This window comes from Dendrobates tinctorius, unplaced genomic scaffold (genome assembly GCF_039654945.1).
Source record: "Dendrobates tinctorius isolate UK_male_01 unplaced genomic scaffold, ASM3965494v1 ptg000020l, whole genome shotgun sequence".
Lineage (NCBI taxonomy): Eukaryota > Metazoa > Chordata > Amphibia > Anura > Dendrobatidae > Dendrobates > Dendrobates tinctorius.
In genome coordinates, this window is record NW_027361688.1 from 4,932,426 (window position 1) to 4,950,000 (window position 17,575).

At 43.6% G+C, this 17,575-nt stretch overlaps 1 protein-coding gene across 4 annotated transcripts in view; it reads right to left on the reverse strand.

The window, feature by feature from the left end:
- Positions 1-692: 692 nt before the first annotated feature.
- LOC141083327 (solute carrier family 23 member 1-like) overlaps positions 693-17,575 on the reverse strand; it is a 35,418-nt gene continuing 18,535 nt past the window's right edge. For all 4 annotated transcript variants that reach the window (XM_073567512.1, XM_073567511.1, XM_073567513.1 and 1 more), the window contains 11 exons: positions 12,732-12,893; positions 12,461-12,618; positions 11,114-11,273; positions 7,299-7,480; positions 7,029-7,152; positions 6,333-6,489; positions 5,433-5,686; positions 5,025-5,189; positions 4,006-4,114; positions 3,250-3,345; positions 693-1,548 (listed from right to left, as the gene is read on the reverse strand). In XM_073567512.1, coding sequence (XP_073423613.1) covers positions 1,322-1,548; positions 3,250-3,345; positions 4,006-4,114; positions 5,025-5,189; positions 5,433-5,686; positions 6,333-6,489; positions 7,029-7,152; positions 7,299-7,480; positions 11,114-11,273; positions 12,461-12,618; positions 12,732-12,893 — 1,794 coding nt within the window. In that variant the 3' untranslated portion in view covers positions 693-1,321. The remainder of the gene's footprint in view (positions 1,549-3,249; positions 3,346-4,005; positions 4,115-5,024; positions 5,190-5,432; positions 5,687-6,332; positions 6,490-7,028; positions 7,153-7,298; positions 7,481-11,113; positions 11,274-12,460; positions 12,619-12,731; positions 12,894-17,575) is intronic.

Consider the following 17,575-nt stretch of genomic DNA (forward strand, 5'->3'; position numbering starts at 1 on the left):
TAGTAATGTCCCCCACACTGTTTTTCAGCTTGTAGTAATTTCCCCATCCTGGTCCTCATCTTGTAGTAATGTCCCCATCCTTATCCCTATCTTGTAGTAAGGTCCCCATTGTGCCACTCTTCACATCCACATTAAAAAAATTGAATTAATCCTCACCTGACCTCGTTTACTTGGCGAACAGAGTTTACGTCTCTTCCACAGTTGGGGCAGTGCATGGCATTGATGTCATAGGCTGTCCGCTGCTGGCGACTGACGTGTCGATGGGCTGCTATTGCCAGCACTTACATCGTGGGTCAACCATATGTTCACATGATGGCCTGGGGTTTGCTGAAGACCCCCCATGCCTATCATGATGGTACTTCTATGACCATCAACCTGGGTCTAATGTTCATAGGAGACCATGATTTTGGTGGTGGTATACCTACTTCCATAAAAGTCTGATCGATCCAAAAATAAAACTAACCCGATAGTATGGTTTTCACCACCACCAGTTCTGTCATTGCCCAGATGGTAGAGACGTCATGGAAGTTGTAGACGCTCGTAATCTCGGGGTCTTTGGAACCCAAGTCTTTCATTGGCGCTCTTGTGTTTAACACTAGTTTACAAAGTACGGACTTTATGGTCTAAATTATGGGTCTACCCGTAACAACTTCCGTTAATGTGGATGATAAACACCGGAGAAGAGACTTGGATCGCGAGGCTTCTCCAGCAGAGATGGTTTAATAAACTCCCTACAAGAAGTATCGTAATGACCGTTATTGAGAACGTATGTAACAGGAAGATGGAACAAGGCTTTCACCTAAAGAAAAGGGATGATAGCAATATAAAAAAAAGCCACCCCCATCCGACTCCCTTCGGTCACGAATTGAGGTCGTATTTGGCATTTGCCTTATCTGGAGGTCTTCAAGTCAAGAATTTTGGTGCTGAATATTTCCTCCTTCAAAGAAATCCATTTTATTCGAAAAATGTCGACTACCTAAAAAAAAAAAAAAGTGATGAATTCACGAATCGTATTGTCCTTAGCACTAATACATGAAAATAATTGGTCTTTAGGTGTGTTCTTCAGGATTAGCGACTCCTTGTAGGCTGTTCTCTAGGAAGTGGAGAATTGAAGGTCTTTCCGTCAGACCATTCCCATCAGTTGTATACAAAAGAGGAAATATGAAAAACCATGGCAAGACGCCCATTGACATCCAATGTCTACAACGACCAGATTTGCAGTCCTCAAGTCATGATGAAAGCGGTCCCGAGAAGGTCCTGAACATACTCATGTGTTGTGTATTGTCTTTGATTATAGGGCTCCATAGCTCTTTGGTATAATTCAGTGGTTAGTTTCCGTGTAGCTATTACAATGGTTGTTCTCATGATCGACAAGGGGTATTTCTCTGGGTTTCGGACAGAAAGGAATGTATCGGAGCCAAGAAGAAGTGCAGAATTTTGTGCCGATGCCAAATGGAAGGTCGTAGACGTCTTCAATGTCGGAGCAGTTCTCCTCGTCTTCAACATTGACCTCGTTCCATGCCGCTATTCCCCTTTCTTCTTTTGTGCCTGTCAAGTCATAAACAAAAGGCAAGGAGGATACTTTAGTCAACACTTATGAATGGGTCACCGAGGAGGATGGCAGGAACAGGCTAAGCCACCAGAAGACCAGAGAGGTTGGTAACTAAGTGGATTGCAGACCCCTGATCCTATCCACACAACTAGCAGCCGTGGAGCGTTCCAATGATGCCCTAGACGCTTCATCAAGCCAGAGAACTAACTAAGGCTAAAGACAGAAAGGTGAAATCTAAATTGCCCCGGAGCAGATCCCCAAAGGAATAGATAGCCCCCAAACATATATTGTCGGTGAGACAAGATGAGACACAAACACAGACAGAAGATAGACTGAGCAAATGATGGGGCCCACACTGACTAGATAGGACAGAAAAGGCACTGTCTGCAATCATGCAAAAACCCTAAAAAAGGCCAACAGTTCTGATATACAAAAAAACTGAGGTCACATGACCTCACCTCCGCTAGATCAGCACTCTGGTATAAACTGGAAGCAAAGCAAAAAGATGCTAACATAACAGGGGACTGAACAAGCTGCATCACATGAAGCAGGGCCCAGCGCAGCCCCCAGCAGGGAGCACGCTGAACCCTAGCAACAAAGCAGAAAGCAAAAAAAGGCAAAACCAGATTAGATGCAAAGGATTGGCAAAAGAATCACTTAGCTGAACAATGCAGATCAGGCAGGGGACAAAAGAACTCCAAATGCACAAGGAGGAAATCACCAGCAACCTCTAAGAGCAGCCAGCTCAATTATATGCTCCCAGCCATTAATGCCAGGTTCCCAATTATCGTTGTCAGGTAGGGAATTTCCATCCACCTGGCCAGCTCCACTACTCTCAGTAACCACCAGAGGGAGCTTTGGCTCAGAACTCCGAGCAAGAGAATTCACAACACAACACCTCACGTTCTCAAGCCTTATTTTTACTGTAAGGAATAATGTATTGAGAGTCCATAGAAGAAGAAAAAGAACATGGAGCTCCATCACTGAGAAAGCTCTCAGATATGCAGAGAAGGTGGCGTAATGCTATTAAATAGCAGGCAAAGCAATAATGGCATGTAAAGAATGTTATAAGAGTGTCTTCTTGCGGCTAAACAGTATTTGCAGAGCCATGGTAGGACGAGTGAAGGAATCTAAAGGAATGGTGGCGCATTCTCCACAGTTCTGCACTGTCCTAAATCTCTTCTCCCATCTCTGTCTACCACCCTTGAAGAGTTCTCTGCTCTGCTGTTGAGTCCTAAGATTTACATCCACCATAATCCGAACCTCCCACTTTCATCTCCAAGGCTTCTCTTGTGCTGCTCCAGTTCTCTTGAATGCACTACCCCGGACAATCCAGTGAGTTCCTAGTGTCCACAGTTTTAAGCGTGCTCTATAAACCTGGACTGGCTCAACACCTCACTAATCTAACTCTTCCCTGTTCTCCCTTATTAAATTTGCCCCAGAATCTGGTCCTTCCTATTGTCCGTTTGCACACCCTCCATATATAATATTGTGATGACAACCAACATGCTTGACTCTTGTTTTAGCATTGCCAACTAAATCCTTTGATTCGAGGGGAAAAAATGGTGGAGAAGGAAGAGGGGAGAATATATCAAAAGAAAAAAACGTGATAGATTGCTGAGGATTAGATGTTCTCCATTTTCTAGATAGACTATCTTCTCTTCCGGAGATCATTCTAGCTTGATGACCGTCATTACCTGGTATGGTGTTGTCTAGGAAAAATCCTAGGAACCCACCGACGAACATTCCCGTGGTCAACAGCACCATGATGATTTGGTCAAGTTGAATAATACCTGTGTCGAAAATGGAAATGTAAGAAGTAATCCACGTATCTGCCTCCACTTGATTTAACAACAAAGATCCCTGGAACCCCAACAGAAGGAAAAAAGAACATCTCCATTCTGGACTCATTCAGGACGGTTCAAGTCAATCCCAAAAATGTGAAGGTGCCCCTACACCTTAGGTCGCGTTCAGGCCAAGACAATACTCTCATTTCTGACTTTGTCAGGGGCTTCCACTTAATTTTACGTAAAGACGGGGTTTACAAAATTGAAGTCCAAAAGATGAAACTTAACACTCCGTTCTAACGTCTTTTCAACGGAGTCAGTCTTTTTAGCCATACTCCGTAGTGTAGTCTACCATGGAATTAAGACCCCCTAAAAAGTCATGAACAAGGGCGCTGACGTGGACTGAACCCGTAGCCCAGGTTCCTTTCTCTTCAGCCCATCATGCACATGTTCTCTAGGAAAAGTCGTTGCCAGACACCTCGGAGGATGGCTAATCCTCAACCCGTGAGAACAAAAGGATGGAGCATGTTGACATCCAACATGTTCAAACTTTGTTTTTACGCAACACTGCTGGTTGGGGGGAGAGTAATACATCTCTACATTCATTAATCGAACACACGAATGTGGCCACCTCAAAAGCAGCGATTGTCAGTTTTTGCTCCTTACCGGTTTCCAGAAGTTTGGCATTATTGTTCACCCAGTTTGGGATAGAAAGGCCACAGAATATGGAGAAACCAATAATGAATATGTTCCTGGAGGAATTCATGTCCGCATACTGCGAGTATAAAGACACAAAAAAAGTTAATTGCGAGGAACCACTACCTTGTCTATAGCCTGTAACTGAAAGACGAGAACAGAGCATCACAAGTGTATCACGTCCTCCTGGGAGATCTGGGGTTAGAAGATCACTACTTATTGTGAATCGCAGATCTTCCATTTAGCCTGTGTAATTGTTTTTCATATTAAATGGATTTTGTTTCCTTTTGTGCTGATGAGGTTAACGACCCTTTCTATGCTGGATAGAAACTTGCATCTCCATCTCACAGCTGTTTCTGACCTGGCAATTTCCTCTCCCTATAAAATCTGGCCAGCCCTTCTCTTCCTTGCCAGTTAAAGTTTTACTTCCTAGCTCCTTTGGAGTGGCTGTGCTGAGTTGCAGGTCATTGTTGCTGCTGGAGATTTTTACGTGCTGTTTTTGGGTGTATGCTTTCCTCATTGTCCTATTCCCATTTGGTTTCTACATTCCTACCCTTCTCTATATACCTTTCTACCTTTGGTGAGTGTTTATATGTTTGTTGCTTCCTGTTTGTCTTATGTGTTCATACGTTAGCATTTCTGTCTCAGGCCTCCTGTGGAGAGAGGTGGGACAGCTTAGGTAATAATAGGAGAATAATGGTGGCCCAAACCTCCTCACCTTTAGCGGTACCTTTGGGAGCAGGGATAGTTAGGGTCCCAGCCATAGGAACAGTGCAGGGCCCCTTTCACTGTTTACTTGCAGTCGCAGCGTAACACAGAAACGTAGACTAAGCAGATTAACAGGACGGCAGGATCAAACTTCCAGCCTATAGGATGACTCTAGGACTATTTCCTGTAGATGGTGCTACATTTGGCTTACTAGACTAAAGGTGTATGATTAGAAGGGAACAAACCAGTTGACCTCCATATGTGAAAGCGATATTATTTACCTGCAGATTGGACATCCCGACAGCAGCTATTACTCCAAACATCACCAGAAACATCCCACCGATCACCGGAGTTGGGATAGTAGCAAAAACAGCACCGATTTTACTGAACACGCCCAAGAAGAGCATCAGTACCCCACCGGTAATGATCACCATCCGACTCCCAACCTGGAAGACAATGATAAACATCATATTGCTTGCTCGATCACCATTCCATACAAACATCTCTTGGTCTTATAGATTGGAGTAAAGATGATTAGGGGGTCACCCGTTTTGGCAGTCAGACCCCCAGGGATGTAGGATTTTTCACCATGGACAGTATGGAAGATAAGTGCTGCTGGTTAAAATTCCCCTTTAGAATCAATGTTCCATTTCTAATTCAGGTCCAATCAATAGTGCGAGAACACTTACCTTTGTGATTCCCAGGGCGCCGACATTCTCACTGTACGATGTGGTCCCATTCCCGGTGCCCCATGCCCCGGCCAGTAAGCATCCGATCCCTTCTATCCCAATTCCTCTGTTTATGGCATGCTTCGGTGGGGGGGGTGCCCCAGAAAGTCGTGCGCATGCATGGTAATCACCCACCGACTCCACCATGGATGAGATGACTCCTGCCAGGATCCCAAACACGCCCTCCAGACTGACGTTAGGCATACCCCATTGGCCTAAAAGACAAAGACTGCCATAGTTTGGTGTCATATATTGACTAACAGAAGGTACTCTCAACAATGCCCTTTACCAGTGTGCTGCCCTTTACCTAGGTCCCTCCCCCAAAAAAACCTCCTTTATTATTCAGAGCCCCATCATTCTAGACGTGGTCATTTATCCTGTTTATAAGTGATTTTTTTTGTTACTAGAATACCCCATTAATTTAGAGTCTCAGGTTTGTACAGTCCACTATTTAGATGTAGAAGAAGAGGTCTGTTCCAGGCTTGTTACACCTCATCAGTACAAGGTATGAAAAACAGAGGTCTAAGAAAAGAAACCTGGCAAAAAAAGACTTGATAACCAGTTATGTTATGAAGTACTGGGATAAAAGGAACCAAAACAAACACCCTAATGAGCTCTTGCTGACTCCATATAGCTATTTTTCTTATCTTGCCCCGATGAGGAGCAAAAAGACAGGAGCACACAGCCATACAATTGTCTTAAGATTTCTACACCGCACCCTTACGAGGCTGGTACATTCCTACAATGGAGTGAGTCGGAGATAGACAGGTTATATGTAGTTTATGCAGTCATATTAATATGACCTCAGCTGCTGCAGAACCTCATAATGCAGAAACACGACACATGTAAAATGTTTCTTACCTGGATACGGAAAGCGGAACCACGGAGCCCGAAACAAGACATCCCCTTTGACGTCGGTACGAGCGAAATACCCGTAAGTCTCGGGCTTGGTTGGGAAGACGTTGGTGACGGTGAGAATGTAACAGATCAACCAAGAAATGGAGATGCCAAGAAGAACCTAAAGCAGAAAAGATGGAAAAGGGAAGGAATATGGAGCCGGAGTAACACCCTGACATAATGACCGTCTTCCCCCAATGCCTTTGATGAAATAATAGGAAAAAAAAGTAGGGGACAGATAAAAGGGAGATGCATAAATGTAGGACCAGACTACACAGGTTTTGTAGTCTGTTACTATGGAGACATATTAAAGGGATTGTCCACCTTTGGGAACAATTTTTATTTTCTCCTTAAATACATGTATTTTGGGGCTAAAAATCATTTTTGCGAGCTAAAAAAAATGGATATAACAGTTCCAAACTCTACCATTGGAATGTCAAAATGAGCTCACTGGTGGATTCTCAGTTAATTCACTGTGCACTCTGCGATAGGCAGTACAGCTCAGAGGCAATAAAATGCAATATTTTTTTTTTAAAGAGAGCTAATGGTAAAAATTATATTTAGCCAAAAGTATTTAGGAAGAAAAAAAAAAATCCAATAAGGTGGAGGTGGACAACCCCTTTAAATATGGGCTGTATAGACAAAATCATAGGACATTACCGGAAAGATCTGGAAGACGTATGTTCTGGAGTACTGCCACTTCCGGTTACTTTTTGAGTAGTACGGGATCAGGAGAGGAATGTTCCTTAAGTATTGGGAAAACAATATGATGAAGAAAGTCGTCCTGGAAGACAAGAAATTAAGAAATCGATATTTAAAGGGGAAGTCCACAATAAAATATGGAATAACCTGACCAACGGGGAAGACTCCGAACTTTAATTTCACATACTGTATATATATATATATATATATATATATATAGTTACTTACATGATGGATATCCCCCAGTGGGTTCCCGCGTCGTTACCAGCAGACTCGAAGAGGGGGAGAGCGATAAGAGTAATCGTAGGAGCGATCGTTAAGGGTCCGATGAATCTCATAAGGAAGCCAATCAATCCGGAAAATCCAACTAGGATTTGGAAGCAGGATGCGACCATAATGGCTCCTTGAATCTGGAAAAATGGAGAGGAGATTATATATGGTTAATTAAACTGTCCATGTAAAATATATTTAAAAAAATTGAATTGCTGCAGTATTCACATTGGCCACTAGATGTCAGTACAGCATCTGTAGAATCCAATTTAAACCATCTTGCTTTGCGCTATGCTGTGAAACTGACCGGTACCACTTTATTTTGCCCACTATGTGATAGTTTAGTGACAAAATGACCCCAATTTTTACAAAAAAGCCAAAAGCTCAGCGACAACAGCAGATGAGACAGAATGAGGGAGGTGTTCAGTGGTCACTCTATGGAGAAACATCTATATGCAACTTTGGGGCTTTGTCCGGCTGTGTATGGAGACTAATTGGCAACGTTCCATGGGGGGAAAAAAAGAATAAAAATTAGCTAACACTGTATAAGAAAACTGTCTCACTAGTGCCGCCTAGTGGAGGTTGAACCCAATAAAGCTACAGGTAATTAGCATTACTTGTTTTTATAGACAGGTGATGACCAACCTCACGGAAACACCAAGATCATTCATGATGTTTTTGTATTGGAAGAACGGACTCTGGACTCTGTCACAAGTTTCCTTGTAATGACTGAATTCTATTACTGCACGGCTGGCGTACAACACTGTTCACATTGTATGGCTAACTGGTGGAGGCGGGATCAATACAATAATGATTAAAGATGGGAAAATGTATAGTAGGCTGGTAATCATCTCTCCTAACAGGAGGTACCTAATGTACAGCTGCTATTCATAAGTACACAGTGACTGCACCAGCAGAATAGTGAGTGCAGCTCTGGAGTATAATACAGGATGTAACTCAGGATCAGTAATGTAATGTATGTACACAGTGACTGCACCAGCAGAATAGTGAGTGCAGCTCTGGAGTATAATGCAGGAGGTAACTCAGGATCAGTAATGTAATGTATGTACACAGTGACCGCACCAGCAGAATAGTGAGTGCAGCTCTGGGGTATAATACAGGATGTAACTCAGGATCAGTAATGTAATGTATGTACACAGTGACCGCACCAGCAGAATAGTGAGTGCAGCTCTGGAGTATAATACAGGATGTAACTCAGGATCAGTAATGTAATGTATGTACACAGTGACTGCACCAGCAGAATAGTGAGTGCAGCTCTGGGGTATAATACAGGATGTAACTCAGGATCAGTAATGTAATGTATGTACACAGTGACTGCACCAGCAGAATAGTGAGTGCAGCTCTGGGGTATAATACAGGATGTAACTCAGGATCAGTAATGTAATGTATGTACACAGTGACTGCACCAGCAGAATAGTGAGTGCAGCTCTGGAGTATAATACAGGATGTAACTCAGGATCAGTAATGTAATGTATGTACACAGTGACTGCACCAGCAGAATAGTGAGTGCAGCTCTGGGGTATAATACAGGATGTAACTCAGGATCAGCAATGTAATGTATGTACACAGTGACTGCACCAGCAGAATAGTGAGTGCAGCTCTGGGGTATAATACAGGATGTAACTCAGGATCAGTAATGTAATGTATGTACACAGTGACTGCACCAGCAGAATAGTGAGTGCAGCTCTGGAGTATAATACAGGATGTAACTCGGGATCAGTAGTGTAATGTATGTACACAGTGACTGCACCAGCAGAATAGTGAGTGCAGCTCTGGGGTATAATACAGGATTTAACTCAGGATCAGTAATGTATGTACACAGTGACTGCACCAGCAGAATAGTGAGTGCAGCTCTGGAGTATAATACAGGATGTAACTCAGGATCAGTAATGTAATGTATGTACACAGTGACTGCACCAGCAGAATAGTGAGTGCAGCTCTGGAGTATAATGCAGGAGGTAACTCAGGATCAGTAATGTAATGTATGTACACAGTGACCGCACCAGCAGAATAGTGAGTGCAGCTCTGGGGTATAATACAGGATGTAACTCAGGATCAGTAATGTAATGTATGTACACAGTGACCGCACCAGCAGAATAGTGAGTGCAGCTCTGGAGTATAATACAGGATGTAACTCAGGATCAGTAATGTAATGTATGTACACAGTGACTGCACCAGCAGAATAGTGAGTGCAGCTCTGGGGTATAATACAGGATGTAACTCAGGATCAGTAATGTAATGTATGTACACAGTGACTGCACCAGCAGAATAGTGAGTGCAGCTCTGGGGTATAATACAGGATGTAACTCAGGATCAGTAATGTAATGTATGTACACAGTGACTGCACCAGCAGAATAGTGAGTGCAGCTCTGGAGTATAATACAGGATGTAACTCAGGATCAGTAATGTAATGTATGTACACAGTGACTGCACCAGCAGAATAGTGAGTGCAGCTCTGGGGTATAATACAGGATGTAACTCAGGATCAGCAATGTAATGTATGTACACAGTGACTGCACCAGCAGAATAGTGAGTGCAGCTCTGGGGTATAATACAGGATGTAACTCAGGATCAGTAATGTAATGTATGTACACAGTGACTGCACCAGCAGAATAGTGAGTGCAGCTCTGGAGTATAATACAGGATGTAACTCGGGATCAGTAGTGTAATGTATGTACACAGTGACTGCACCAGCAGAATAGTGAGTGCAGCTCTGGGGTATAATACAGGATTTAACTCAGGATCAGTAATGTATGTACACAGTGACTGCACCAGCAGAATAGTGAGTGCAGCTCTGGAGTATAATACAGGATGTAACTCAGGATCAGTAATGTAATGTATGTACACAGTGACTGCACCAGCAGAATAGTGAGTGCAGCTCTGGAGTATAATACAGGAGGTAACTCAGGATCAGTAATGTAATGTATGTACACAGTGACTGCACCAGCAGAATAGTGAGTGCAGCTCTGGGGTATAATACAGGAGGTAACTCAGGATCAGTAATGTAATGTATGTACACAGTGACTGCACTAGCAGAATAGTGAGTGCAGCTCTGGAGTATAATACAGGATGTAACTCAGGATCAGTAATGTAATGTATGTGCACAGTGACTGCACCAGCAGAATAGTGAGTGCAGCTCTGGGGTATAATACAGGAGGTAACTCAGGATCAGTAATGTAATGTATGCACACAGTGACTGCACCAGCAAAATAGTGAGTGCAGCTCTGGGGTATAATACAGGATGTAACTCAGGATCAGTAATGTGATGTATGCGCACAGTGACTGCACCAGCAGAATAGTGAGTGCAGCTCTGGAGTATAATACAGGAGGTAACTCAGGATCAGTAATGTAATGTATGTACACAGTGACTGCACCAGCAGAATAGTGAGTGCAGCTCTGGGGTATAATACAGGATGTAACTCAGGATCAGTAATGTGATGTATGCGCACAGTGACTGCACCAGCAGAATAGTGAGTGCAGCTCTGGAGTATAATACAGGATGTAACTCAGGATCAGTAATGTAATGTATGTACACAGTGACTGCACCAGCAGAATAGTGAGTGCAGCTCTGGAGTATAATACAGGAGGTAACTCAGGATCAGTAATGTAATGTATGTACACAGTGACTGCACCAGCAGAATAGTGAGTGCAGCTCTGGGGTATAATATCTGATGTAATACATGAACTTTTCAGTTCAGACCAATGCAGTAACATTATTTTCCATCTCTGGTCAGATTCCTGTACCACATTACCTCCCGTAACCGTGATTGCCAAACTTCCACAAATTCCGGCGACGTTGCATTCACGAGGCTGGCATTTTGGGTCCATTCTGGGCACCTCCACTTGGGAAGCGATAACATGGCAAGGGTTGGGGTCAAGAAGGCAAAAGTTCCTCCTTGTAAGATTGGTAACCTATAAGATACAGAACATTGGGTAAGCGACCCCCGACATTACTTCTCATCTACTTACCTTTTTTCTTAAAGGGATATTCTGACTATAGACATCTTTGGAATGTCATGATATTTGCCAGATCTCCTGAGGTACAGTACATGAAGGCTCCCAGAAAAAGCTGAGACCTCCGTGATTCTTGGAGAGAGTTGGCAAATTTTCTGGACACCGGTGTTTTTCAGATTTTGTGGTGGTGCCTTGAACGCATATTAAGGGGGCATGAAGGAGGTGTGGTCAAAGCTTGCAAGGGGCGTGACCAGAAGAGTCGATCTTGTTGTCCATAGCAACCAGGCTTGAGCTTTTATTAGATGTTGTTATTGGTTGCTATGGGCAACGAGGCCTAGTTTCCCGGCATTTTTGATGCCTTGGGCCTATAATATGTCATCCAGTAACTTTTTTTTCCTTATCAGATTTTTCTTCATCAGTTATTGACCTTGCGGCAATCCAGGGGTGTGAAACATTAAATATCTGTAAGGACGGTCTCTCCTAGACACAGCAGATAGCAGGAGATAAGAGGACGCTCCATTATGTTATTCTGCAACATAATCTGTCATTTATCTACTTTTATGACTTGATGTGTAAGAAAATATATATATATATGTTTACGGTTGTAAAACAGTGAAATACTAAAATGCCAGACCTAGCGCCACATCATGGCGGCAGATTGTCCATAGCAACCAATCACGGTGCAGCTTTCATTTCTAAGAGGGCTTATGAAAGATGAAAGCTGCGCTGTGATTGGTTGCGATGGAGGGAAGACAGTTTTCCTACTCGAGAATAACAAACATGTCCGCCAATAATCCAATAAGGCGTTTCACATCTTTTCTAAACTCCCAAATTGGAATTACGCCAATTGGAGCTGCTCAAACTTGTGAACGCCTTTCCGAAATCGCCCGCATAACGCCACCAACATGGAGGCCTGCTGCCCAGAAAGCCCCCGTTTCCTTCCCCCGAAACCATCCAAGATGACTTGGTCATAAAGGGGTTGTCCAGAATTAGAAAAAAAAAAACACTTGGCCGCTTTCCTTCGGAAATAGCGCCCCCCCCTAGCGATGGGTTGTTTCTGGTATTACAAGTCAGCCCCATGAAAGTGGATGGATCCGAGTTACGATACTTGGACAGGGATGGCGCCGCCTCGCCTATGAACTTACCTGACACCGAAGAGAACCTGCAGGAGAGTACAAATCCCAGAGACGAAAAAGATGGTGCTGATTAGGTGACTTTGGGTCAAGGGGTCGTAGGTCAAGCACAAGTCTTTGGATAGGATCAATGGAATAGCGACAATCCCCCCGAGGGCGGTCAAGTAATGCTGCGAAAGCAGGGAGAAAAAGAGGCAATGTACTGAGAAAAAATGGCTGCCAACCAATATGGCCGTCATTGGCTTGGGTCGACCATTTTAAGGGTAACGTCGACCCCCGATACCTGAATGCCTAGGAAGATGCACAAGTACCAGGGGGGCACGTCCGTCACCGTATACGCCAGCTTGTTCCTGTCGTTGTCGCTCTGACTGATTTTCGTCTTTTCTTGGCCGGGGAGTTTTGTATCAGATGATGATGTGATGTTATAATGATTAACATCTTCTATCTGTCAAAAAGAAGGAACTTTGATTAGAGGTCAACGGGCCGCTGGCGCCAAATGGGACCTTATTACATTTTCGGTGGGTGTTTTACAGATTCCTAAACATTCCGCTCTTACTTGTTACAGCTGCAGTTTGTGCTCCAGAGCTGCTCTTCCTGCTCTAACCGGTAACAGAAAAGTCAGCGCTTTTTGGGGCCTTGGAGTGAAAGGGCCCATCCCTAGTAAGCAATCTATGCAGGATTCCCCTCCAGCACACAATTTTACAGTTTCACTTCTCTTACAGTAAAGAATTCTTTCCACAATGACAGACAGCGATTTTTACTTCTCTTACAGTAAAGAATTCTTACTTCAATGACTTATGAGGCTAAAATGACACCATGCTATTTTTAATAATGACACTCGGCTGGTGGAGTGGTCAGAGGAAGATTTTGAATTAGGACATGGGAGCTTCCCGTTACCTCTCCAGGGTTACACAGGATTCACAGTGAGGAGCGCCAGCTCCGAGGGTTATTATAACATTAATGATTGCTGAGCTGACACCAAGGGACAATTTCAAGAAGCATTAATAGGGTCAAAACGAAATCTGTGCCAGCCCCCAGACCATTGCGCAATAACTTCACACGTTGCAGGATCTGTACTTATTCTACATGGGAGTAAAAATCCGTTTACACGGATGACCGGCAGCAATAATTCACAGCTACAGTGTAAACCTTACTGATCGGTGGTTGTTTAACAGCCTGTTTATACAGCAGTAAAGAAAGGGCACTGAGTGATCTGCTATGGATCCCTCACTGAGCACAGGTTGCCATAGTGCTTGACAGTGGGAGTCTTGTTTACACAGGATGATGCACTGATGAGAGCGAGGATCTTTAATGCTGCACAAAAATTTCATTTTACCTGATGAATGAGCATTTTATAGGGTAAATGAAGATTAAGTTACATCCTGTATTATACTCCAGAGCTGCACTCACTATTCTGCTGGTGTAGTCACTGTCTACATACATTACATTACTGATCCTGAGTTACATCCTGTATCTCTTTTATTATAAAATATCAAAAACAATACAACACAACATTCCAGAAAAGAAAACACATAAACCAAAATACACACATTAATCATACACTTAGGACATACAGAAGCTTGTGCAAAACCGCAACTTGTTATAGTCCCCAAGCTTTCCAGCTTAGGGGACCCCCAGCAGGAACTTTCCAACAGAAAACTTTTCCCATAAAATAATGAAAAACAGTTTTTAATCTTTCACCCCCATTCACTCTCTTTCACTCCCCGTTCACACTTCCACCCATACCTATTGTAGGGATGTGACTCGCTCAGGTGCAGCGGGAGACAATCATGAGGCAGGTTCTTCCCAAAGTTCATGAGGTTTATTTGCTCCATAAACCATAAATCAGCGTATCACCAAAATAGCCTCTAGCTTAGGCACAAAAGATCATAAACGTCCGTGGCTTTAGACTCGGACCGAGAGTCTCAGCACATGCTGGGAGGTGTAGTCCTCCCCATATACAACTAATATACATAGGCCAGGGCAATGTCCAGAGCAGCGCTCTATCTGCAGCCGCAGACCCAGGAAGGCTTCTCCTTCCTTAGCACACAGGCCACTCTCTGTAGTGTCCCACCTGGACACATGGAAGTCTGTCCACACTCAGACAGACTCACTCTCACACTCTCACATGTGCCAAACACCTCAATTACATAGCCCTGTAACCACACCCACAGGTGATCACATGGCTATGACATCACTAAAGGTTGTATAGACACACACAGGCTTCCCTGACACAGTGTAACAGAAAAATCAGCAGTACCTCTGCTGATCAATACACCCTGGAGCCTGCATCCCAAGGCCACCCACCTTGAGACCCATAATGGTCATTTAGGACCCTGCTCCTGTTACCACACTGAATGTGCCTGTACACCCGTCCTGGGACACCCACACAGCGCCCCCTAGCTGACATAGTGGTAACTACACCACACTATATACAGGAAAACAGAAATAATATTCTTGGCCCATGCTGCCTTAAATAAACCTAGCCAATTCTTTTTTGGCAAAATTACCTACACCAGCTTAACACCTCAACATATACAGTGGGGAAAAAAAGTATTTAGTCAGTCAGCAATAGTGCAAGTTCCACCACTTAAAAAGATGAGAGGCGTCTGTAATTTACATCATAGGTAGACCTCAACTATGGGAGACAAACTGAGAAAAAAAAATCCAGAAAATCACATTGTCTGTTTTCTTTTCATTTTATTTGCATATTATGGTGGAAAATAAGTATTTGGTCAGAAACAAAATTTCATCTCAATACTTTGTGATATATCCTTTGTTGGCAATGACAGAGGTCAAACGTTTTCTGTAAGTCTTCACAAGGTTGCCACACACTGTTGTTGGTATGTTGGCCCATTCCTCCATGCAGATCTCCTCTAGAGCAGTGATGTTTTTGGCTTTTCGCTTGGCAACATGGACTTTCAACTCCCTCCAAAGGTTTTCTATAGGGTTGAGATCTGGAGACTGGCTAGGCCACTCCAGGACCTTGAAATGCTTCTTACGAAGCCACTCCTTCATTGCCCTGGCGGTGTGCTTTGGATCATTGTCATGTTGAAAGACCCAGCCACGTTTCATCTTCAATGCCCTTGCTGATGGAAGGAGGTTTGCACTCAAAATCTCATGATACATGGCCCCATTCATTCTTTCATGTACCCGAATCAGTCGTCCTGGCCCCTTTGCAGAGAAACAGCCCCAAAGCATGATGTTTCCACCACCATGCTTTACAGTAGGTATGGTGTTTGATGGATGCAACTCAGTATTCTTTTTCCTCCAAACACGACAAGTTGTGTTTCTACCAAACAGTTCCAGTTTGGTTTCATCAGACCATAGGACATTCTCCCAAAACTCCTCTGGATCATCCAAATGCTCTCTAGCAAACTTCAGACGGGCCCGGACATGTACAGGCTTAAGCAGTGGGACACGTCTGGCACTGCAGGATCTGAGTCCATGGTGGCGTAGTGTGTTACTTATGGTAGGCCTTGTTACATTGGTCCCAGCTCTCTGCAGTTCATTCACTAGGTCCCCCCGCGTGGTTCAGGGATTTTTGCTCACCGTTCTTGTGATCATTCTGACCCCACGGGGTGGGATTTTGCGTGGAGCACCAGATCGAGGGAGATTATCAGTGGTCTTGTATGTCTTCCATTTTCTAATTATTGCTCCCACAGTTGATTTCTTCACTCCAAGCTGGTTGGCTATTGCAGATTCAGTCTTCCCAGCCTGGTGCAGGGCTACAATTTTGTTTCTGGTGTCCTTTGACAGCTCTTTGGTCTTCACCATAGTGGAGTTTGGAGTCAGACTGTTTGAGGGTGTGCACAGGTGTCTTTTTATACTGATAACAAGTTTAAACAGGTGCCATTACTACAGGTAATGAGTGGAGGAAAGAGGAGACTCTTAAAGAAGAAGTTACAGGTCTGTGAGAGCCAGAAATCTTGATTGCTTGTTTCTGACCAAATACTTATTTTCCACCATAATATGCAAATAAAATGAAAACAAAACAGACAATGTGATTTTCTGGATTTTTTTTTCTCAGTTTGTCTCCCATAGTTGAGGTCTACCTATGATGTAAATTACAGACGCCTCTCATCTTTTTAAGTGGTGGAACTTGCACTATTGCTGACTGACTAAATACTTTTTTTCCCCACTGTATATATACAGTATATATATATATTTTTTTTCCGTTTTTTTATTATTTTTCCCACCACCCACACCACAGGTCCATAAATGTCCATGGCCTTATCACGTCTAGGCCTGATGAGCACGAAAGTTTATGCCCACAAGCAAAACCCTCACCCATTTGCCCCCGATGTGCTCAAAAATGGTCCATTTTCCTTAATTTCCATGGTCCATGGTATATGTTATATCCATTCGCCACTTTCCCCTTGTTTTAGGGTCCTTTTACTTTTTTTTTCCGCTCTCACCCCCCCATTCACCCCCCTCCCAACCTCACTACGCCCCCATGCACCTCTGACTACGGAAAAGAATAACAACACATACTACAATACATATACTACAATACATATTACAATACAATATCACAATGCAATGTCATTACATCATTTGCTTTACCGAATATTACCACACCACAAACCTTTACCTACAGGCCCAAGTTCAGTGCCTGCAAGCCCAATATCCATTTTTTCTCTATCTCAAAACAAAAATCTAGATGTGCCATGCAGTAGCCCACCACCAGGAAAAAGGAATTCTAGAGGCCCCATCCCTCACTAACACATTCACCCTGTCCCGCAACAACTAAGACTGTCCCTACTTCTGTCCCTAAAGAAACTGTCCCTATCCAGCGTCGGACTGGAACACCTTGGGCCCACCAGAGAAAATCAGTCTTGGGGCCCACTATGTAGCTGCATAGAGTTAAATACCAGACCACCAATTATGTGGTAAAACACGCTAATATCCGGGTATAATATAAGGTTGTACATGTCTTAATTATGTAGCAGGAGTTGGGGTAGCCTCCTCATAGAATATAAAGCAGCCCCCTCACATAGTATAATACAGCCATCTCATAGAATATAATGCAGCCATCTCATAGAATACAATACTGCCCCCCTCATAGGGTATAATGCACCCCCTCATAGGGTATAATGCACCCCCTCATAGGGTATAATACTGCCC